Genomic DNA, 24,781 nt, shown 5'->3' on the forward strand with positions numbered 1-24,781 from the left:
ACTAAGCCAGTTCATTGACCACATCTCTCTATACTGACCCCCTGCCCTCTAACTAAGCCAGTTCATTGACCACATCTCTCTATACTGACCCCCTGCCCTCTAACTAGGCCAGTTCATTGACCACATCTCTCTATACTGACCCCCTGCCCTCTAACTAAGCCAGTTCATTGACCACATCTCTCTCTATACTGACCCCCTGCCCTCTAACTAGGCCAGTTCATTGACCACATCTCTCTCTATCCTCTACAGTCCTGTGTGTTTATATGAAGAGATCCTCCACAAACAGTCAGACAACATTCTCAACTGGAGAAATATCTTAGTCATTTCTTTAGGCCATGATGCACAAAAGTGCATCAACTAGGTTCATTGACCACATCTCTCTCTATGATTGTGAGTGTGTGCGTCTGTCTATACTGACACCCTGCCCTGTCTAGGTCAGTCTGTCTGTCTGTCTGTCTGTCTGTCTGTCTGTCTGTCTGTCTGTCTGTCTGTCTGTCTGTCTGTCTGTCTGTCTGTCTGTCTGTCTCTGTCTGTGTGTGTGTGTGTCTGTGTGTGTAGGCAGCAGCATCAGCGGTGGAGGTGGAGCAGTTCCACAGTGAAGCTAAGATCTGGCTGGACCTGCTGGAGGAAGAAGAGAAACAGGGAGAGAACCTCAAGGAGGAAGATTTCACAGGACAGGACGGGGTAACACACACACTTCTATTCTGTTCTATTCCATTCTATTATGTTCTATTCTGTTCTATTCTATTGTTCTATTCTGTTCTATTCTGTTCTATTCTATTATGTTCTATTCTGTTCTATTCTATTCTGTTCTATTCTGTTCTATTCTGTTCTATTATGTTATATTCTATTCTGTTCTATTGTGTTCTGTTCTGTTCTATTCTATTATGTTCTATTCTGTTCTATTCTGTTATATTCTATTCTGTTCTATTCTGTTATATTCTATTCTGTTCTATTCTGTTATATTCTATTCTGTTCTATTATGTTCTGTTCTATTCTGTTCTATTCTGTTCTATTCTATTATGTGCTGTTCTATTCTATTCTGTTCTGTTCTATTATGTTCTGTTCTATTCTATTCTGTTCTATTCTGTTCTATTATGTTCTGTTCTATTCTGTTCTATTATATTCTGTTCTATTCTGTTCTATTCTATTCTATTATGTTCTATTCTATTCTGTTCTATTCTATTCTGTTCTATTATGTTCTGTTCTATTCTGTTCTGTTCTATTCTGTTCTATTCTATTCTATTCTGTTCTGTTCTATTCTATTCTGTTCTATTATGTTCTGTTCTATTCTATTCTGTTCTATTCTGTTCTATTCTATTCTGTTCTATTATGTTCTATTCTGTTCTGTTCTATTCTATTCTGTTCTATTCTGTTATTTTCCATTCTGTTCTATTCTGTTCTATTTCATTTTGTTCTATTCTGTTCTATTCTATTATGTTCTGTTCTATTCTGTTCTATTCTATTCTGTTCTATTCTGTTCTATTCTATTATGTTCTATTCTATTATGTTCTATTTCTGTTCTTTCATTCAATGTTCTATTAACTGTCTTTCATATCTCTTTATCTCTTTCTCTCTCTCCCCCCATCTCTTTCTCTCCCACATCTCTCTCTCCTCTCCTCTATCTCTCCCCATCTCTCTTTCTCTCTCTCTCACACTCTCTCTCTCCCCCATCTCTCTCTCTCCCCATCTCTCTCTCACATATCCTCTCTCTCTCCCCCATCTCTCTCTCTCTCCCCCATCTCTCTCTCTGTTTCTTATATCCCCCTCCTCTCTCCCCCATCTCTCTCTCTCCCTCTCTGTCTCTCCCCCGATCTCTCTCCCCCCTCTCTCCCTCTCTCTCTCTCCCCCCGATCTCTCACCCCCATCTCTCTCTCTCTCCACGATCTCTCTCCCCCATCTCTCTCTCTCCCTCTCTCTCCCCCATCTTTCTCTCTCCCTCTCTCTCTCGCTCTCTCTTCCCACGATCTCTCTCCCCCATCTCTCTCTCCCTCTCTCTCCCTCTCTTTCCCCCCTCTCTCTCTCTCTCTCTCTCTCCCCCCGATCTCTCTCCCCCATCTCTGTCTCTCTCTGGCTCTTCTCTCTGTTGTAGAACTGTGAGGAGGGGGCAGTAAAGGAGCTGTTGCTGAAAGGACAGAAGCTACAGAGGAGAGTTCCAGACCTGGACAAGAAAGAACAGATCAGAATCAAACACAATCAGCTCAACACTAAATACAACAGTGTCATGGTGCAGTATACAGTCTGGGAATAATGTCAACATTGAGAAAAATATAATGTTGTACCATTCTATCATTAGTTCACCTGATTGTGTGTGTGTGTGTGTGTGTGTGTGTGTGTGTGTGTGTGTGTGTGTGTGTGTGTGTGTGTGTTGTGTGTGTGTGTGTGTGTGTGTGTGTGTGTGTGTGTGTGTGTGTGTGTGTGTGTGTGTGTGTGTGTGTGTGTGTGTGTGTGTGTGTGTGTGTGTGTGTGTGTGTGTGTGTGTGTGTGTGTGTGTGTGTGTGTGTGTGTGTGTGTGTGTAGGACCTGCGTGGTGTGAGGAGGAGGAAGGCCCTGGCGATAGCCCCCCAGTGGTATCAGTACCGTAGGAAGACTGATGACCTTCTCCAGTGGCTGGACGACATTGAGAGGAGCGTGGCTGAACTACCTGATCCAGCAGAGGAACAGAGGGTTAAGGTGAAACCCTCTCTCTTCCTGTCTCTATATCTGTCTCTCCCTTTATATCTCACTCTGATCTAGCTGTCTGTCTCTCTCTTCTCCTCTCTTTCTGTCTCTCTTCTCCTTTCTTTCTGTCCCTCTCTTCTCCTCTCTTTCTGTCTCTCTTCTCCTTTCTTTCTGTCCCTCTCTTCTCCTCTCGTTCTGTCTCTCTTCTCCTCTCTTTCTGTCTCTCTTCTCCTTTCTTTCTGTCCCTCTCTTCTCCTCTCTTTCTGTCTCTCTTCTCCTCTCTTTCTGTCTCTCTTTTCCTCTCTTTCTGTCTCTCCTCTCTTTCTGTCTCTCTTCTCCTCTCTTTCTGTCTCTCTCTTCTCCTCTCTTTCTCTCTCTTCTCCTCTCTTTCTGTCTCTTCTCCTCTCTTTCTGTCTCTCTCTTCTCCTCTCTTTCTGTCTCTCTTCTCCTCTCTTTCTGTCTCTCTCTTCTCCTCTCTTTCTGTCTCTCTCTTCTCCTCTCTTTCTGTCTCTCTCTTCTCTCTTTCTGTCTCTCTCTTCTCTTCTCTCTTTCTGTCTCTCTTCTCCTCTCTTACTGTCTCTCTTCTCCTCTCTTTCTGTCTCTCTTCTCCTCTCTTACTGTCTCTCTCTTCTCCTCTCTTTCTGTCTCTCTTCTCCTCTCTTACTGTCTCTCTTCTCCTCTCTGTTTAAATATGTATTTCTCTGAGTGTAATCTGACAGTGTGTGTCTTTGTTCCAGGTGATCAAAATGACATTCCGCTAAATTGAACTCCTCTTGAGAGTCACCTGTCATTCTCACCTGTACCTGGAACTACCAGCACTAGATGTCTGTCTGTCTGTCTCTCTGTCTTCCAGTCTGTCTGTCTTTCTGCCTGTCCGCTCATTTCACCGCTTCTTTTCTGCTCTGCCCTCTAACGGAGGGGTTTTCACATTTATTAAAGTCTGTACCAGATGAAGCCAGACATACTCTCCTTGTGAATCTTCTCTCTCCTCATTTCCCTGATCTAATAAAAGGGACTCTTATTGTGAATCTTCTCTCTCTTCATTTCCCTGATCTAACTGGAAAGAGTAGATGGTTTCTCCTCTTTCTGGGGAGAATGATCCTGAATGATCCTGAATGATCACTGCCCTGCATGGAAGGGTTTGTGTCTTACTTATGTGTGTGAGTGAGATCTCTCCCTGTATGGCTGGTCTGCTAACTGGGTTTTCTCCAAGGTGTGTGTGTGTGTGTGTGTGTGTGTGTGTGTGTGTGTGTGTGTGTGTGTGTGTGTGTGTGTGTGTGTGTGTGTGTGTGTGTGTGTGTGTGTGTGTGTGTGTGTGTGTGTGTGTGTGTGTGTGTGTGTGTGTGTGTGTGTGTGTGTGTGTGTGTGACTGATATTCCCCCTGGGTGTGACTCTGGCTGGTTTTGTCCCATTCACTAGGAGATTGGCTCAGAGTTCGATGAGAAGAGTGAGGATCTGAAAGAGGTGCAGGGATTGGCCAAAGAACTGTCAGACGCAGGGGCGACCTCGCTGGTGCAGCCCCGCCTCCTCCAGCTCAACACACGCTGGCAGGAGGTGGAGGCTAAATTCACCCCCTACCGCCGACAAAGTGTGAGTTCCCCCTGCCCCGTGCCAATCTGCGCCGTGCCAACTTGTCCCGTGTCAACCAGGGTTGGGTTCAATTCCATTTAAATCCTGTTGAATTCAGGAAGTCATCCGAAATTACAATTCTCTTCAATGCTTTTCAATGAGCAACATTTGGAATTGGAATTTGGTTTACTTTCTCAATTGATTGGAATTGACAGCATTCCCTGGTGCCAACTTACCCCTGCCCGCTAGCTAGTAAGAACCAACTACTAATTATAACCTGCTGCCTCTAACCAGTAGGTTAACCATGGGATTGAGCTGTCAGCGAAGTCACTAATCCATTATTCAAATAGGAAAGACAAATATCAACCAACTAATATCAATCAGTGAATATCAATATCAAACATGAAATAAAGGGCTCCTGAATGAGTGAGATGCAAACACCAGACGTTGATATGATGTCGTTAACCTGTATATTCTAGTCCAGACAGACCTAATCCAGACAGACAGCAGGTATATTCTAGTCCAGTCAGACAGCAGGTATATTCTAGTCCAGTCAGCAGGTATATTCTAGTCCAGACAGACAGCAGGTATATCCTAGTCCAGACAGACAGCAGGCATATTCTAGTCCAGACAGACAGCAGGTATATCCTAGTCCAGACAGACAGCAGGTATATTCTAGTCCAATCAGACAGCAGGTATATTCTAGTCCAGACAGACAGCAGGTATATTCTAGTCCAGACAGACAGCAGGCATATTCTAGTCTAGACAGACAGCAGGTATATCCTAGTCCAGACAGACAGCAGGTATATTCTAGTCCAGACAGACAGCAGGTATATTCTAGTCCAGACAGACAGCAGGTATATCCTAGTCCAGACAGACAGCAGGTATATCCTAGTCCAGACAGACAGCAGGTATATTCTAGTCCAGACAGACAGCAGGTATATTCTAGTCCAGACAGACAGCAGGTATATTCTAGTCCAGACAGACAGCAGGTATATTCTAGTCCAGACAGACAGCAGGTATATCCTAGTCCAGACAGACAGCAGGTATATTCTAGTCCAGACAGACAGCAGGTATATTCTAGTCCAGACAGACAGCAGGTATATTCTAGTCCAGACAGACAGCAGGTATATCCTAGTCCAGACAGACAGCAGGTATATCATAGTCCAGTCAGACAGCAGGTATATTCTAGTCCAGTCAGACAGCAGGTATATCCTAGTCCAGACAGACAACAGGTATATTCTAGTCCAGTCAGACAGCAGGTATATCCTAGTCCAGTCAGACAGCAGGTATATCATAGTCCAGTCAGACAGCAGGTATATTCTAGTCCAGACAGACAGCAGGTATATTCTAGTCCAGACAGACAGCAGGTATATCTAGTCCAGTCAGACAGCAGGTATATCATAGTCCAGACAGACAGCAGGTATATTCTAGTCCAGACAGACAGCAGGTATATCCTAGTCCAGACAGACAGCAGGTATATTCTAGTCCAGTCAGACAGCAGGTATATCCTAGTCAGACAGACAGCAGGTATATTCTAGTCCAGACAGAGACAGACAGCAGCAGGTATATCCTAGTCCAGACAGACAGCAGGTATATCCTAGTCCAGACAGACAGCAGGTATATCCTAGTCCAGACAGACAGCAGGTATATTCTAGTCCAGACAGACAGCAGGTATATTCTAGTCCAGTCAGACAGCAGGTATATTCTAGTCCAGACAGACAGCAGGTATATCCTAGTCCAGACAGACAGCAGGTATATTCTAGTCCAGACAGACAGCAGGTATATCTAGTCCAGACAGACAGTCAGACAGACAGTATATTCTAGTCCAGACAGACAGCAGGTATATCCTAGTCCAGACAGACAGCAGGTATATCATAGTCCAGTCAGACAGCAGGTATATTCTAGTCCAGTCAGACAGCAGGTATATCCTAGTCCAGACAGACAACAGGTATATTCTAGTCCAGTCAGACAGCAGGTATATCCTAGTCCAGTCAGACAGCAGGTATATCATAGTCCAGTCAGACAGCAGGTATATTCTAGTCCAGACAGACAGCAGGTATATTCTAGTCCAGACAGACAGCAGGTATATCCTAGTCCAGTCAGAGTCAGCAGGTATATCATAGTCCAGTCAGACAGCAGGTATATTCTAGTCCAGTCAGACAGCAGGTATATCCTAGTCCAGACAGACAACAGGTATATTCTAGTCCAGTCAGACAGCAGGTATATCCTAGTCCAGACAGACAGCAGGTATATTCTAGTCCAGACAGACAGCAGGTATATCCTAGTCCAGACAGACAGCAGGTATATCCTAGTCCAGTCAGACAGCAGGTATATCCTAGTCCAGACAGACAGCAGGTATATTCTAGTCCAGACAGACAGCAGGTATATCCTAGTCCAGACAGACAGCAGGTATATCATAGTCCAGTCAGACAGCAGGTATATTCTAGTCCAGACAGACAGCAGGTATATCCTAGTCCAGACAGACAACAGGTATATTCTAGTCCAGTCAGACAGCAGGTATATCCTAGTCCAGACAGACAGCAGGTATATCCTAGTCCAGACAGACAGCAGGTATATCCTAGTCCAGACAGACAGCAGGTATATCCTAGTCCAGACAGACAGCAGGTATATTCTAGTCCAGACAGACAGCAGGTATATCCTAGTCCAGACAGACAGCAGGTATATTCTAGTCCAGACAGGACAGACAGCAGGTATATTCTAGTCCAGACAGACAGCAGGTATATTCTAGTCCAGACAGACAGCAGGTATATCCTAGTCCAGACAGACAGCAGGTATATTCTAGTCCAGACAGACAGCAGGTATATTCTAGTCCAGACAGACAGCAGGTATATCCTAGTCCAGACAGACAGCAGGTATATCATAGCAGGTATCCAGTCAGACAGAGGTATATTCTAGTCCAGACAGACAGTCCAGTCAGGTATATCCTAGTCCAAACAGACAGCAGATATATTCTAGTCCAGTCAGACAGCAGGTATATTCTAGTCCAGACAGACAGCAGGTATATCCTAGTCCAATCAGACAGCAGGTATATCGTAGTCCAGTCAGACAGCAGGTATATCCTAGTCCAATCAGACAGCAGGTATATCCTAGTCCAATCAGACAGCAGGTATATCGTAGTCCAGTCAGACAGCAGGTATATCCTAGTCCAATCAGACAGCTGAGGTATATCCTAGTCAATCAGACAGCAGGTATATCCTAGTCCAGTCAGACAGCAGGTATATCCTAGTCCAATCAGACGGCAGGTATATTCTAGTCCAGTCAGACAGCAGGTATATCCTAGTCCAATCAGACGGCAGGTATATCCTAGTCCAGTCCGATACCAAGTCTCTTAATAACAAGGGTCTGTTAACAAGTTATTGAAGGCCCCAGACAGGATTACTGAGGGGATGATGACATGTAGCTTTCAGACAGTATTACTGAGAGGATGATGACATGTAGCTTTCAGACAGTATTACTGAGGGGATGATGTGTAGCTTTCAGACAGTATTACTGAGGGGATGATGACATGTAGCTTTCAGACAGGATTACTGAGAGGATGATGACATGTAGCTTTCAGACAGGATTACTGAGAGGATGATGATATGTAGCCTTCAGACAGTATTACTGAGGGGATGACATGTAGCCTTCAGACAGTATTACTGAGAGGATGATGATATGTAGCCTTCAGACAGTATTACTGAGGGGATGACATGTAGCCTTCAGACAGTATTACTGAGAGGATGATGATATGTAGCCTTCAGACAGTATTACTGAGGGGATGACATGTAGCCTTCAGACAGTATTACTGAGGGGATGATGATATGTAGCCTTCAGACAGTATTACTGAGAGGATGACATGTAGCCTTCAGACAGTATTACTGAGAGGATGATGATATGTAGCCTTCAGACAGTATTACTGAGGGGATGACATGTAGCCTTCAGACAGTATTACTGAGGGGATGACATGTAGCCTTCAGACAGTATTACTGAGGGGATGATGACATGTAGCTTTCAGACAGTATTACTGAGGGATGACATGTAGCCTTCAGACAGCATTACTGAGGGATGACATGTAGCCTTCAGACAGCATTACTGAGGGGATGATGACATGTAGCTTTCAGACAGTATTACTGAGGGATGATATGTAGCTTTCAGACAGTATTACTGAGGGATGACATGTAGCCTTCAGACAGTATTACTGAGGGATGATGTGTAGCTTTCAGACAGTATTACTGAGGGATGATGTAGCTTTCAGACAGTATTACTGAGGGATGATGACATGTAGCTTTCAGACAGTATTACTGAGGGGATGACATGTAGCCTTCAGACAGTATTACTGAGGGATGACATGTAGCCTTCAGACAGTATTACTGAGGGATGATGTGTAGCTTTCAGACAGTATTACTGAGGGGATGATGACATGTAGCTTTCAGACAGTATTACTGAGAGGATGATGACATGTAGCTTTCAGACAGTATTACTGAGGGGATGATGTGTAGCTTTCAGACAGTATTACTGAGGGGATGATGACATGTAGCTTTCAGACAGTATTACTGAGGGATGATGACATGTAGCTTTCAGACAGTATTACTGAGGGGATGATGTGTAGCTTTCAGACAGTATTACTGAGGGGATGATGACATGTAGCTTTCAGACAGTATTACTGAGGGGTGATGACATGTTTTCTAGTTTTCCTCCTCAGTTGCATCATCCAGGTGTTCATCCCTCCATCCTTCCCTCAGTGTGTGAAGAAGCAGCATGTTACACACCTGGTCTCTGATTTGCTGTTCTGTTGTGTTCTGTTTCTGTTTTCCTGCCTCACATCACCACCGCATGTCCTGTCAATCAACATGGGTTGTGTCAATCACAGTCACCTGACCCCTGTCTGGAGTCACAACCAATCAATGACCCTCATGTATGTATCCAGTCACCCAATGAAAACACACCATACTCAAATCTTCACACAGGGCTCCACACACATGAACACCTGCCTGTGTGGCAGGGCTAATGAATGAAACATTGGATTGGTGTGGAGGAGTGTGTTTAGTCATGTGACTTGGATCATAGGGACATTTGGCTGCTTTTAAAACATCCGGCACAGGCATCAGTAGATCACAAAACAAGACAGGCATCAGTAGACCACAAAACAAGACAGGCATCAGTAGACCACAAAACAAGACAGGCATCAGTAGATCACAAAACAAGACAGGCATCAGTAGACCACAAAACAAGACAGGCATCAGTAGATCACAAAACAAGACAGGCATCAGTAGATCACAAAACAAGACAGGCATCAGTAGATCACAAAACAAGACAGGCATCAGTAGATCACAAAACAAGACAGGCATCAGTAGATCACAAAACAAGACAAGCATCAGTAGACCACAATACAAGACAGGCATCAGTAGACCACAAAACAAGCATCAGTAGACCACAAAACAAGACAAGCATCAGTAGACCACAAAACAAGACAGGCATCAGTAGACCACAAAACAAGACAAGCATCAGTAGATCACAAAACAAGACAGGCATCAGTAGACCACAAAACAAGACAGGCATCAGTAGACCACAAAACAAGACAGGCATCAGTAGACCACAAAACAAGACAGGCATCAGTAGACCACAAAACAAGACAGGCATCAGTAGATCACAAAACAAGACAGGCATCAGTAGACCACAAAACAAGACAGGCATCAGTAGACCACAAAACAAGACAGGCATCAGTAGACCACAAAACAAGACAGGCATCAGTAGACCACAAAACAAGACAGGCATCAGTAGACCACAAAACAAGACAGGCATCAGTAGACCACAAAACAAGACAGGCATCAGTAGACCACAAAACAAGACAGGCATCAGTAGACCACAAAACAAGACAGGCATCAGTAGATCACAAAACAAGACAGGCATCAGTAGACCACAAAACAAGACAGGCATCAGTAGATCACAAAACAAGACAGGCATCAGTAGACCACAAAACAAGACAGGCATCAGTAGACCACAAAACAAGACAGGCATCAGTAGACCACAAAACAAGACAGGCATCAGTAGACCACAAAACAAGACAGGCATCAGTAGACCACAAAACAAGACAGGCATCAGTAGACCACAAAACAAGACAGGCATCAGTAGACCACAAAACAAGACAGGCATCAGTAGATCACAAAACAAGACAGGCATCAGTAGACCACAAAACAAGACAGGCATCAGTAGACCACAAAACAAGACAGGCATCAGTAGACCACAAAACAAGACAGGCATCAGTAGATCACAAAACAAGACAGGCATCAGTAGACCACAAAACAAGACAGGCATCAGTAGACCACAAAACAAGACAGGCATCAGTAGACCACAAAACAAGACAGGCATCAGTAGACCACAAAACAAGACAGGCATCAGTAGATCACAAAACAAGACAGGCATCAGTAGACCAAAACAAGACAAACAAGACAGGCATCAGTAGACCACAAAACAAGACAGGCATCAGTAGACCACAAAACAAGACAGGCATCAGTAGACCACAAAACAAGACAGGCATCAGTAGACCACAAAACAAGACAGGCATCAGTAGACCACAAAACAAGACAGGCATCAGTAGACCACAAAACAAGACAGGCATCAGTAGACCACAAAACAAGACAGGCATCAGTAGATCACAAAACAAGACAGGCATCAGTAGACCACAAAACAAGACAGGCATCAGTAGACCACAAAACAAGACAGGCATCAGTAGATCACAAAACAAGACAGGCATCAGTAGACAGGCATCAAAACAAGACAGGCATCAGTAGAGACAGGCATCAAAAAAACAAGACAGGCATCAGTAGACCACAAAACAAGACAGGCATCAGTAGACCACAAAACAAGACAGGCATCAGTAGATCACAAAACAAGACAGGCATCAGTAGACCACAAAACAAGACAGGCATCAGTAGACCACAAAACAAGACAGGCATCAGTAGATCACAAAACAAGACAGGCATCAGTAGACCACAAAACAAGACAGGCATCAGTAGACCACAAAACAAGACAGGCATCAGTAGATCACAAAACAAGACAGGCATCAGTAGACCACAAAACAAGACAGGCATCAGTAGACCACAAAACAAGACAGGCATCAGTAGATCACAAAACAAGACAGGCATCAGTAGACCACAAAACAAGACAAGCATCAGTAGATCACAAAACAAGACAGGCATCAGTAGACCACAAAACAAGACAGGCATCAGTAGACCACAAAACAAGACAGGCATCAGTAGACCACAAAACAAGACAAGCATCAGTAGACCACAAAACAAGACAGGCATCAGTAGACCACAAAACAAGACAAGTAGATCATCAGTAGACCACAAAACAAGACAGGCATCAGTAGACCACAAAACAAGACAGGCATCAGTAGACCACAAAACAAGACAGGCATCAGTAGACCACAAAACAAGACAGGCATCAGTAGACCACAAAACAAGACAGGCATCAGTAGACCACAAAACAAGACAGGCATCAGTAGACCACAAAACAAGACAAGCATCAGTAGATCACAAAACAAGACAGGCATCAGTAGACCACAAAACAAGACAGGCATCAGTAGACCACAAAACAAGACAAGCATCAGTAGACCACAAAACAAGACAGGCATCAGTAGACCACAAAACAAGACAAGCATCAGTAGATCACAAAACAAGACAAGCATCAGTAGACCACAAAACAAGACAAGCATCAGTAGACCACAAAACAAGACAGCATCAGTAGACCACAAAACAAGACAGGCATCAGTAGACCACAAAACAAGACAGGCATCAGTAGACCACAAAACAGACACAAAACAAGGGCATCAGTAGATCACAAAACAAGACAGGCATCAGTAGACCACAAAACAAGACAAGCATCAGTAGACCACAAAACAAGACAGGCATCAGTAGACCACAAAACAAGACAGGCATCAGTAGACACAAAACAAGACAGGCATCAGTAGACCACAAAACAAGCATCAGTAGACCACAAACAAGACAGGCATCAGTAGACCACAAAACAAGACAGGCATCAGTAGATCACAAAAACAAGACAAGCATCAGTAGACCACAAAACAAGACAAGCATCAGTAGACACAAAACAAGACAAGCATCAGTAGACACAAAACAAGACAGGCATCAGTAGACCACAAAACAAGACAGGCATCAGTAGACCACAAAACAAGACAGGCATCAGTAGACCACAAAACAAGACAAGCATCAGTAGACCACAAAACAAGACAGGCATCAGTAGACCACAAAACAAGACAGGCATCAGTAGACCACAAAACAAGACAGGCATCAGTAGACCACAAAACAAGACAGGCATCAGTAGACCACAAAACAAGACAAGACAGGCATCAGTAGACCACAAAACAAGACAAGCATCAGTAGACCACAAAACAAGCATCAGTAGACCACAAAACAAGACAAGCATCAGTAGATCACAAAACAAGACAGGCATCAGTAGACCACAAAACAAGACAGTAGCATCAGTAGACCACAAAACAGACAGGCATCAGTAGACCACAAAACAAGACAAGCATCAGTAGACCACAAAACAAGACAAGCATCAGTAGACCACAAAACAAGACAAACCCACATGTAGTCTACGTCCATCTATATTTGGCAAGGCATACAGTATCAACAGTGAACACACATGAACACTATGGTGGCTGTTTCTGTCACGGTACGTCAATGACCCCTCCACTTCCTGGACCCCAGGAAGTGTATCTGCTGCCAAAGCAGCAGCTAATGGGGATCCATAATAAATACAAATGACCAGGTATTTAACTGTGAAATCCCACTGTATTTACACGGTATAGACCTATGAATGACTACTTCTGTCCTCATGACTGAACCTACTCTGCCATAGCCGAGTTCCAGATCTGTTGGTGCTGTGTCGCCGACTGGTTGGAACCAGGCTAACTTTAACATACTCTTAACACACAACGCACGTCTTTGTGTCAAATCACAACGAGATCCATTTTCTGATCATTAAGAAACAGAGCCGACATAAGAGGTGAGATGGTTATGTCTTGATGTTGTTGTATTTGGGCTAAAAGGTGAGTTGAAGTGCTGTTGTGAAGTTCTGGCGGAATGCTGTTAGGTGCATGATGGGATTGTTGGATGACTTCCATTGGGTTACAATTAAGAGCAACACACACAATATATATATACAGCAAACGCACAACCACAGGGACACAGTCAAGCTGTACCTTTTACTGTGTTCTGTGCATATGACAAATCCACGTGTGAATCAGGCGTAAGACAGTGAGCTACACTGAGTAACGAACTGTGTTTATGACAGGATGGATTAAACACTACTGACTGGCTCTCTCTAATTCAACCTGTTCTTCAGTATTTACTCAGGTTTCTATAACCCACACATTATATCAGGTTATCTATCTTCCTCTCTCTCTCTCTAATTCAACCTGTTCTTCAGTATTTACTCAGGTTTCTATAACCCACACATTATATCAGGTTGTCTATCCTCCTCTCTCTCTCTCTAATTCAACCTGTTCTTCAGTATTTACTCAGGTTTCTATAACCCACACATTATATCAGGTTATCTATCCTCCTCTCTCTCTCTCTAATTCAACCTGTTCTTCAGTATTTACTCAGGTTTCTATAACCCACACATTATATCAGGTTATCTATCCTCCTCTCTCTCTCTCTAATTCAACCTGTTCTTCAGTATTTACTCAGGTTTCTATAACCCACACATTATATCAGGTTATCTATCCTCCTCTCTCTCTCTCTAATTCAACCTGTTCTTCAGTATTTACTCAGGTTTCTATAACCCACACATTATATCAGGTTGTCTATCCTCCTCTCTCTCTCTCCAATTCAACCTGTTCTTCAGTATTTACTCAGGTTTCTATAACCCACACATTATATCAGGTTATCTATCCTCCTCTCTCTCTCTCTAATTCAACCTGTTCTTCAGTATTTACTCAGGTTTCTATAACCCACACATTATATCAGGTTATCTATCCTCCTCTCTCTCTCTCTAATTCAACCTGTTCTTCAGTATTTACTCAGGTTTCTATAACCCACACATTATATCAGGTTGTCTATCCTCCTCTCTCTCTAATTCAACCTGTTCTTCAGTATTTACTCAGGTTTCTATAACCCACACATTATATCAGGTTATCTATCCTCCTCTCTCTAATTCAACCTGTTCTTCAGTATTTACTCAGGTTTCTATAACCCACACATTATATCAGGTTATCTATCCTCCTCTCTCTCTCTCTAATTCAACCTGTTCTTCAGTATTTACTCAGGTTTCTATAACCCACACATTATATCAGGTTATCTATCCTCCTCTCTCTCTCTCTAATTCAACCTGTTCTTCAGTATTTACTCAGGTTTCTATAACCCACACATTATATCAGGTTATCTATCCTCCTCTCTCTCTAATTCAACCTGTTCTTCAGTATTTACTCAGGTTTCTATAACCCACACATTATATCAGGTTATCTATCCTCCTCTCTCTCTCTCTCTAATTCAACCTTTTCTTCAGTATTTACTCAGGTTTCTATAACCCACACATTATATCAGGTTATCTATCCTCCTCTCTCTCTCTCTAATTCAACCTGTTCTTCAGTATTTACTCAGGTTTCTATAACCCACACATTATATCAGGTTATCTATCCTCCTCTCTCTCTCTCTAATTCAACCTGTTCTTCAGTATTTACTCAGGTTTCTATAACCCACACATTATATCAGGTTGTCTATCCTCCTCTCTCTCTCTCTAATTCAACCTGTTCTTCAGTATTTACTCAGGTTTCTATAACCCACATTATATCAGGTTATCTATCCTCCTCTCTCTCTAATTCAACCTGTTCTTCAGTATTTACTCAGGTTTCTATAACCCACACATTATATCAGGTTATCTATCCTCCTCTCTCTCTCTCTAATTCAACCTGTTCTTCAGTATTTACTCAGGTTTCTATAACCCACACATTATATCAGGTTATCTATCCTCCTCTCTCTCTCTCTAATTCAACCTGTTCTTCAGTATTTACTCAGGTTTCTATAACCCACACATTATATCAGGTTATCTATCCTCCTCTCTCTCTAATTCAACCTGTTCTTCAGTATTTACTCAGGTTTCTATAACCCACACATTATATCAGGTTGTCTATCCTCCTCTCTCTCTCTCCAATTCAACCTGTTCTTCAGTATTTACTCAGGTTTCTATAACCCACACATTATATCAGGTTATCTATCCTCCTCCTCTCTCTCTCTAATTCAACCTGTTCTTCAGTATTTACTCAGGTTTCTATAACCCACACATTATATCAGGTTATCTATCCTCCTCTCTCTCTCTCTAATTCAACCTGTTCTTCAGTATTTACTCAGGTTTCTATAACCCACACATTATATCAGGTTGTCTATCCTCCTCTCTCTCTAATTCAACCTGTTCTTCAGTATTTACTCAGGTTTCTATAACCCACACATTATATCAGGTTATCTATCCTCCTCTCTCTCTAATTCAACCTGTTCTTCAGTATTTACTCAGGTTTCTATAACCCACACATTATATCAGGTTATCTATCCTCCTCTCTCTCTCTAATTCAACCTGTTCTTCAGTATTTACTCAGGTTTCTATAACCCACACATTATATCAGGTTATCTATCCTCCTCTCTCTCTCTAATTCAACCTGTTCTTCAGTATTTACTCAGGTTTCTATAACCCACACATTATATCAGGTTATCTATCCTCCTCTCTCTCTCTAATTCAACCTGTTCTTCAGTATTTACTCAGGTTTCTATAACCCACACATTATATCAGGTTGTCTATCCTCCTCTCTCTCTCTCCAATTCAACCTGTTCTTCAGTATTTACTCAGGTTTCTATAACCCACACATTATATCAGGTTATCTATCCTCCTCTCTCTCTCTCTCTAATTCAACCTGTTCTTCAGTATTTACTCAGGTTTCTATAACCCACACATTATATCAGGTTATCTATCCTCCTCTCTCTCTCTAATTCAACCTGTTCTTCAGTATTTACTCAGGTTTCTATAACCCACACATTATATCAGGTTGTCTATCCTCCTCTCTCTCTCTAATTCAACCTTTTCTTCAGTATTTACTCAGGTTTCTATAACCCACACATTATATCAGGTTGTCTATCCTCCTCTCTCTCTCTAATTCAACCTGTTCTTCAGTATTTACTCAGGTTTCTATAACCCACACATGATATCAGGTTGTCTATCCTCCTCTCTCTCTCTCTAATTCAACCTGTTCTTCAGTATTTACTCAGGTTTCTATAACCCACACATTATATCAGGTTATCTATCCTCCTCTCTCTAATTCAACCTGTTCTTCAGTATTTACTCAGGTTTCTATAACCCACACATTATATCAGGTTATCTATCCTCCTCTCTCTCTCTCTAATTCAACCTGTTCTTCAGTATTTACTCAGGTTTCTATAACCCACACATTATATCAGGTTATCTATCCTCCTCTCTCTCTCTCTAATTCAACCTGTTCTTCAGTATTTACTCAGGTTTCTATAACCCACACATTATATCAGGTTATCTATCCTCCTCTCTCTCTAATTCAACCTGTTCTTCAGTATTTACTCAGGTTTCTATAACCCACATTATATCAGGTTATCTATCCTCCTCTCTCTCTCTCCAATTCAACCTGTTCTTCAGTATTTACTCAGGTTTCTATAACCCACACATTATATCAGGTTATCTATCCTCCTCACTCTCTCTAATTCAACCTGTTCTTCAGTATTTACTCAGGTTTCTATAACCCACACATTATATCAGGTTATCTATCCTCCTCTCTCTCTCTCTAATTCAACCTGTTCTTCAGTATTTACTCAGGTTTCTATAACCCACACATTATATCAGGTTATCTATCCTCCTATCCTAATTCAACCTGTTCTTCAGTATTTACTCAGGTTTCTATAACCCACACATTATATCAGGTTATCTATCCTCCTCTCTCTCTCTCTAATTCAACCTGTTCTTCAGTATTTACTCAGGTTACTATAACCCACACATTATATCAGGTTATCTATCCTCCTCTCTCTCTCTCTAATTCAACCTGTTCTTCAGTATTTACTCAGGTTTCTATAACCCACACATTATATCAGGTTATCTATCCTCCTCTCTCTCTAATTCAACCTGTTCTTCAGTATTTACTCAGGTTTCTATAACCCACACATTATATCAGGTTGTCTATCCTCCTCTCTCTCTCTCCAATTCAACCTGTTCTTCAGTATTTACTCAGGTTTCTATAACCCACACATTATATCAGGTTATCTATCCTCCTCTCTCTCTCTCTAATTCAACCTGTTCTTCAGTATTTACTCAGGTTTCTATAACCCACACATTATATCAGGTTATCTATCCTCCTCTCTCTCTCTCTAATTCAACCTGTTCTTCAGTATTTACTCAGGTTTCTATAACCCACACATTATATCAGGTTGTCTATCCTCCTCTCTCTCTCTCCAATTCAACCTGTTCTTCAGTATTTACTCAGGTTTCTATAACCCACACATTATATCAGGTTATCTATCCTCCTCTCTCTCTCTAATTCAACCTGTTCTTCAGTATTTACAGGTTTCTATAACCTTATATCAGGTTATCTATCCTCCTCTCTCTCTAATTCAACCTGTTCTTCAGTATTTACTCAGGTTTCTATAACCCACACATTATATCAGGTTATCTATCCTCCTCTCTCTCTTTCTAATTCAACCTGTTCTTCAGTATTTACTCAGGTTTCTATAACCCACACATTATATCAGGTTATCTATCCTCCTCTCTCTCTAATTCAACCTGTTCTTCAGTATTTACTCAGGTTTCTATAACCCACACATTATATCAGGTTATCTATCCTCCTCTCTCTCTAATTCAACCTGTTCTTCAGTATTTACTCAGGTTTCTATAACCCACACATTATATCAGGTTATCTATCCTCCTCTCTCTCTCTCTCCAATTCAACCTGTTCTTTAGTATTTACTCAGGTTTCTATAACCCACACATTATATCAGGTTATCTATCCTCCTCTCTCTCTAATTCAACCTGTTCTTCAGTATTTACTCAGGTTTCTATAACCCACACATTATATCAGGTTATCTATCCTCCTCTCTCTCCAATTCAACCTGTTCTTTAGTATTTACTCATGTTTCTATAACCCACACATTATATCAGGTTATCTATCCTCCTCTCTCTCTAATTCAACCTGTTCTTCAGTATTTACTCAGGTTTCTATAACCCACACATTATATCAGGTTATCTATCCTCCTCTCTCTCTCTCTAATTCAACCTGTTCTTCAGTATTTACTCAGGTTTCTATAACCCACACATTATATCAGGTTATCTATCCTCCTCTCTCTCTCTCTAATTCAACCTGTTCTTCAGTATTTACTCAGGTTTCTATAACCCACACATTATATCAGGTTATCTATCCTCCTCTCTCTCTAATTCAACCTGTTCTTCAGTATTTACTCAGGTTTCTATAACCCACACATTATATCAGGTTATCTATCCTCCTCTCTCTCTAATTCAACCTGTTCTTCAGTATTTACTCAGGTTTCTATAACCCACACATTATATCAGGTTGTCTATCCTCCTCTCTCTCTAATTCAACCTGTTCTTCAGTATTTACTCAGGTTTCTATAACCCACACATTATATCAGGTTATCTATCCTCCTCTCTCTCTCTCTCTCTAATTCAACCTGTTCTTCAGTATTTACTCAGGTTTCTATAACCCACACATTATATCAGGTTATCTATCCTCCTCTCTCTCTCTCTAATTCAACCTGTTCTTCAGTATTTACTCAGGTTTCTATAACCCACACATTATATCAGGTTGTCCTCCTCTCTCTCTCTCTAATTCAACCTGTTCTTCAGTATTTACTCAGGTTTCTATAACCCACACATTATATCAGGTTATCTATCCTCCTCTCTCTCTAATTCAACCTGTTCTTCAGTATTTACTCAGGTTTCTATAACCCACACATTATATCAGGTTGTCTATCCTCCTCTCTCTCTCTCCAATTCAACCTGTTCTTCAGTATTTACTCAGGTTTCTATAACCCACACATTATATCAGGTTATCTATCCTCCTCTCTCTCTCTCTAATTCAACCTGTTCTTCAGTATTTACTCAGGTTTCTATAACCCACACATTATATCAGGTTATCTATCCTCCTCTCTCTCTAATTCAACCTGTTCTTCAGTATTTACTCAGGTTTCTATAACCCACACATTATATCAGGTTATCTATCCTCCTCTCTCTCTCTCTAATTCAACCTTTTCTTCAGTATTTACTCAGGTTTCTATAACCCACACATTATATCAGGTTATCTATCCTCCTCTCTCTCTCTCCAATTCAACCTGTTCTTCAGTATTTACTCAGGTTTCTATAACCCACACATTATATCAGGTTATCTATCCTCCTCTCTCTCTAATTCAACCTGTTCTTCAGTATTTACTCAGGTTTCTATAACCCACACATTATATCAGGTTATCTATCCTCTCTCTCTCTACTGTTCTTCAGTATTTACTGGTTTCTATAACCTACACATTATATCAGGTTATCTATCCTCCTCTCTCTCTCCAATTCAACCTGTTCTTTAGTATTTACTCAGGTTTCTATAACCCACACATTATATCAGGTTATCTATCCTCCTCTCTCTCTAATTCAACCTGTTCTTCAGTATTTACTCAGGTTTCTATAACCCACACATTATATCAGGTTATCTATCCTCCTCTCTCTCTCTCCAATTCAACCTGTTCTTTAGTATTTACTCAGGTTTCTATAACCCACACATTATATCAGGTTATATCAATTCAACCTGGTATTTACTCAGGTTTCTATAACCTTATATCAGGTTATCTATCCTCCTCTCTCTCTCTAATTCAACCTGTTCTTCAGTATTTACTCAGGTTTCTATAACCCACACATTATATCAGGTTATCTATCCTCCTCTCTCTCTCTAATTCAACCTGTTCTTCAGTATTTACTCAGGTTTCTATAACCCACACATTATATCAGGTTATCTATCCTCCTCTCTCTCTCTAATTCAACCTGTTCTTCAGTATTTACTCAGGTTTCTATAACCCACACATTATATCAGGTTATCTATCCTCCTCTCTCTCTCTCTAATTCAACCTGTTCTTCAGTATTTACTCAGGTTTCTATAACCCACACATTATATCAGGTTGTCTATCCTCCTCTCTCTCTCTCTAATTCAACCTGTTCTTCAGTATTTACTCAGGTTTCTATAACCCACACATTATATCAGGTTGTCTATCCTCCTCTCTCTCTCTCTAATTCAACCTGTTCTTCAGTATTTACTCAGGTTTCTATAACCCACACATTATATCAGGTTATCTATCCTCCTCTCTCTCTCTAATTCAACCTGTTCTTCAGTATTTACTCAGGTTTCTATAACCCACATTATATCAGGTTATCTATCCTCCTCTCTCTCTCTCCAATTCAACCTGTTCTTTAGTATTTACTCAGGTTTCTATAACCCACACATTATATCAGGTTATCTATCCTCCTCTCTCTCTAATTCAACCTGTTCTTCAGTATTTACTCAGGTTTCTATAACCCACACATTATATCAGGTTATCTATCCTCCTCTCTCTCTCTTCAACCTGTTCTTTAGTATTTACAACCTTATATCAGGTTATCTATCCTCCTCTCTCTCCTAGTTCTTCAGTATTTACTCAGGTTTCTATAACCCACACATTATATCAGGTTATCTATCCTCCTCTCTCTCTCTCTAATTCAACCTGTTCTTCAGTATTTACTCAGGTTTCTATAACCCACACATTATATCAGGTTATCTATCCTCCTCTCTCTCTCTAATTCAACCTGTTCTTCAGTATTTACTCAGGTTTCTATAACCCACACATTATATCAGGTTATCTATCCTCCTCTCTCTCTAATTCAACCTTTTCTTCAGTATTTACTCAGGTTTCTATAACCCACACATTATATCAGGTTATCTATCTTCCTCTCTCTCTCTCTAATTCAACCTGTTCTTCAGTATTTACTCAGGTTTCTATAACCCACACATTATATCAGGTTGTCTATCCTCCTCTCTCTCTCTCTAATTCAACCTGTTCTTCAGTATTTACTCAGGTTTCTATAACCCACACATTATATCAGGTTATCTATCCTCCTCTCTCTCTCTCTAATTCAACCTTTTCTTCAGTATTTACTCAGGTTTCTATAACCCACACATTATATCAGGTTATCTATCCTCCTCTCTCTCTCTTCAACCTGTTCTTCAGTATTTACTCAGGTTTCTATAACCCACATTATATCAGGTTATCTATCCTCCTCTCTCTCTAATTCAACCTGTTCTTCAGTATTTACTCAGGTTTCTATAACCCACACATTATATCAGGTTATCTATCCTCCTCTCTCTCTAATTCAACCTGTTCTTCAGTATTTACTCAGGTTTCTATAACCCACACATTATATCAGGTTATCTATCCTCCTCTCTCTCTCTCTAATTCAACCTGTTCTTCAGTATTTACTCAGGTTTCTATAACCCACACATTATATCAGGTTATCTATCCTCCTCTCTCTCTAATTCAACCTGTTCTTCAGTATTTACTCAGGTTTCTATAACCCACACATTATATCAGGTTATCTATCCTCCTCTCTCTCTCTCAATTCAACCTGTTCTTTAGTATTTACTCAGGTTTCTATAACCCACACATTATATCAGGTTATCTATCCTCCTCTCTCTCTAATTCAACCTGTTCTTCAGTATTTACTCAGGTTTCTATAACCCACACATTATATCAGGTTATCTATCCTCCTCTCTCTCTCAATTCAACCTGTTCTTTAGTATTTACTCAGGTTTCTATAACCCACACATTATATCAGGTTATCTATCCTCCTCTCTCTCTAATTCAACCTGTTCTTCAGTATTTACCAGGTTTCTATAACCCACACATTATATCAGGTTATCTATCCTCCTCTCTCTCTCTCTAATTCAACCTTTTCTTCAGTATTTACTCAGGTTTCTATAACCCACACATTATATCAGGTTGTCTATCCTCCTCTCTCTCTCTCTCTAATTCAACCTGTTCTTCAGTATTTACTCAGGTTTCTATAACCCACACATTATATCAGGTTATCTATCCTCCTCTCTCTCTCTAATTCAACCTTTTCTTTAGTATTTACTCAGGTTTCTATAACCCACATTATATCAGGTTATCTATCCTCCTCTCTCTCTCTCTAATTCAACCTGTTCTTCAGTATTTACTCAGGTTTCTATAACCCACATTATATCAGGTTGTCTATCCTCCTCTCTCTCTCTCTAATTCAACCTGTTCTTCAGTATTTACTCAGGTTTCTATAACCAACACATTATATCAGGTTGTCTATCCTCCTCTCTCTCTCTCTAATTCAACCTGTTCTTCAGTATTTACTCAGGTTTCTATAACCCACACATTATATCAGGTTGTCTATCAATTCAACCTATTTACTCGGGTTTCTATCCATTTATATCAGGTTGTCCCTCCTCTCTCTCTCTAATTCAACCTGTTCTTCAGTATTTACTCAGGTTTCTATAACCCACACATGATATCAGGTTGTCTATCCTCCTCTCTCTCTCTCTCTCTAATTCAACCTGTTCTTCAGTATTTACTCAGGTTTCTATAACCCACACATTATATCAGGTTATCTATCCTCCTCTCTCTCTCTCTAATTCAACCTGTTCTTCAGTATTTACTCAGGTTTCTATAACCCACACATTATATCAGGTTATCTATCCTCCTCTCTCTCTCTCTAATTCAACCTTTTCTTCAGTATTTACTCAGGTTTCTATAGCCCACATTATATCAGGTTATCTATCCTCCTCTCTCTCTAATTCAACCTGTTCTTCAGTATTTACTCAGGTTTCTATAACCCACACATTATATCAGGTTATCTATCCTCCTCTCTCTCTCTAATTCAACCTGTTCTTCAGTATTTACTCAGGTTTCTATAACCCACACATTATATCAGGTTATCTATCCTCCCTCTCTCTCTAATTCAACCTGTTTCTTTAGTATTTACTCAGGTTTCTATAACCCACACATTATATCAGGTTATCTATCCTCCTCTCTCTCTCTAATTCAACCTGTTCTTCAGTATTTACTCAGGTTTCTATAACCCACACATTATATCAGGTTATCTATCCTCCCTCTCTCTCTCTCTCTAATTCATACCTGTTCTTCAATTCAACCTTTTCTTCAGTATTTACTCAGGTTTCTATAACCCACACATTATATCAGGTTGTCTATCCTCCTCTCTCTCTCTCTCTAATTCAACCTGTTCTTCAGTATTTACTCAGGTTTCTATAACCCACACATTATATCAGGTTATCTATCCTCCTCTCTCTCTAATTCAACCTGTTCTTCAGTATTTACTCAGGTTTCTATAACCCACACATTATATCAGGTTATCTATCCTCCTCTCTCTCTAATTCAACCTGTTCTTCAGTATTTACTCAGGTTTCTATAACCCACACATTATATCAGGTTATCTATCCTCCTCTCTCTCTCTCTCTAATTCAACCTTTTCTTCAGTATTTACTCAGGTTTCTATAACCCACACATTATATCAGGTTATCTATCCTCCTCTCTCTCTCTCTAATTCAACCTTTTCTTCAGTATTTACTCAGGTTTCTATAACCCACACATATCAGGTTGTCTATCCTCCTCTCTCTCTCTCTAATTCAACCTTTTCTTCAGTATTTACTCAGGTTTCTATAACCCACATTATATCAGGTTATCTATCCTCCTCTCTCTCTCTAATTCAACCTTTTCTTCTCTCAGGTTTCTAATTCAACCTTTTCTTCTCTAATTCAACCTTTTCTTCAGTATTTACTCAGGTTTCTATAACCCACACATTATATCAGGTTATCTATCCTCCTCTCTCTCTCTCTATTCAACCTTTTCTTCAGTATTTACTCAGGTTTCTATAACCCACACACATTATATCAGGTTGTCTATCCTCCTCTCTCTCTCTCTAATTCAACCTTTTCTTCAGTATTTACTCAGGTTTCTATAACCCACACATTATATCAGGTTATCTATCCTCCTCTCTCTCTCTTTAATTCAGCCTGTTCTTCAGTATTTACTCAGGTTTCTATAACCCACACATTATATCAGGTTGTCTATCCTCCTCTCTCTCTAATTCAACCTTTTCTTTAGTATTTACTCAGGTTTCTAGAACCCACACATTATATCAGGTTATCTATCCTCCTCTCTCTCTCTCTAATTCTCCCTGTTCTTCAGTATTTACTCAGGTTTCTAGAACCCACACATTATATCAGGTTGTCTATCCTCCTCTCTCTCTCTCTAATTCTCCCTGTTCTTCAGTATTTACTCAGGTTTCTATAACCCACACATTATATCAGGTTATCTATCCTCCTCTCTCTCTCTCTAATTCTCCCTGTTCTTCAGTATTTACTCCAGGTTTCTAGAACACACATTATATCAGGTTATCTATCCTCCTCTCTCTCTCTCTAATTCAACCTTTTCTTTAGTATTTACTC

At 40.7% G+C, this 24,781-nt stretch overlaps 1 protein-coding gene across 1 annotated transcript in view; it reads left to right on the plus strand.

The window, feature by feature from the left end:
* Window positions 1-24,781, plus strand: part of LOC127916632 (dystrophin-like) — a 351,583-nt gene that overhangs the window by 246,853 nt on the left and 79,949 nt on the right. Inside the window, exons 38-42 of the mRNA XM_052498942.1 lie at window positions 559-684; window positions 2,093-2,227; window positions 2,521-2,673; window positions 4,081-4,251; window positions 9,104-9,226. Coding sequence (XP_052354902.1) covers window positions 559-684; window positions 2,093-2,227; window positions 2,521-2,673; window positions 4,081-4,251; window positions 9,104-9,226 — 708 coding nt within the window. The remainder of the gene's footprint in view (window positions 1-558; window positions 685-2,092; window positions 2,228-2,520; window positions 2,674-4,080; window positions 4,252-9,103; window positions 9,227-24,781) is intronic.

Source organism: Oncorhynchus keta, chromosome 37 (assembly GCF_023373465.1).
Source record: "Oncorhynchus keta strain PuntledgeMale-10-30-2019 chromosome 37, Oket_V2, whole genome shotgun sequence".
NCBI classification, from domain to species: Eukaryota; Metazoa; Chordata; class Actinopteri; order Salmoniformes; family Salmonidae; genus Oncorhynchus; species Oncorhynchus keta.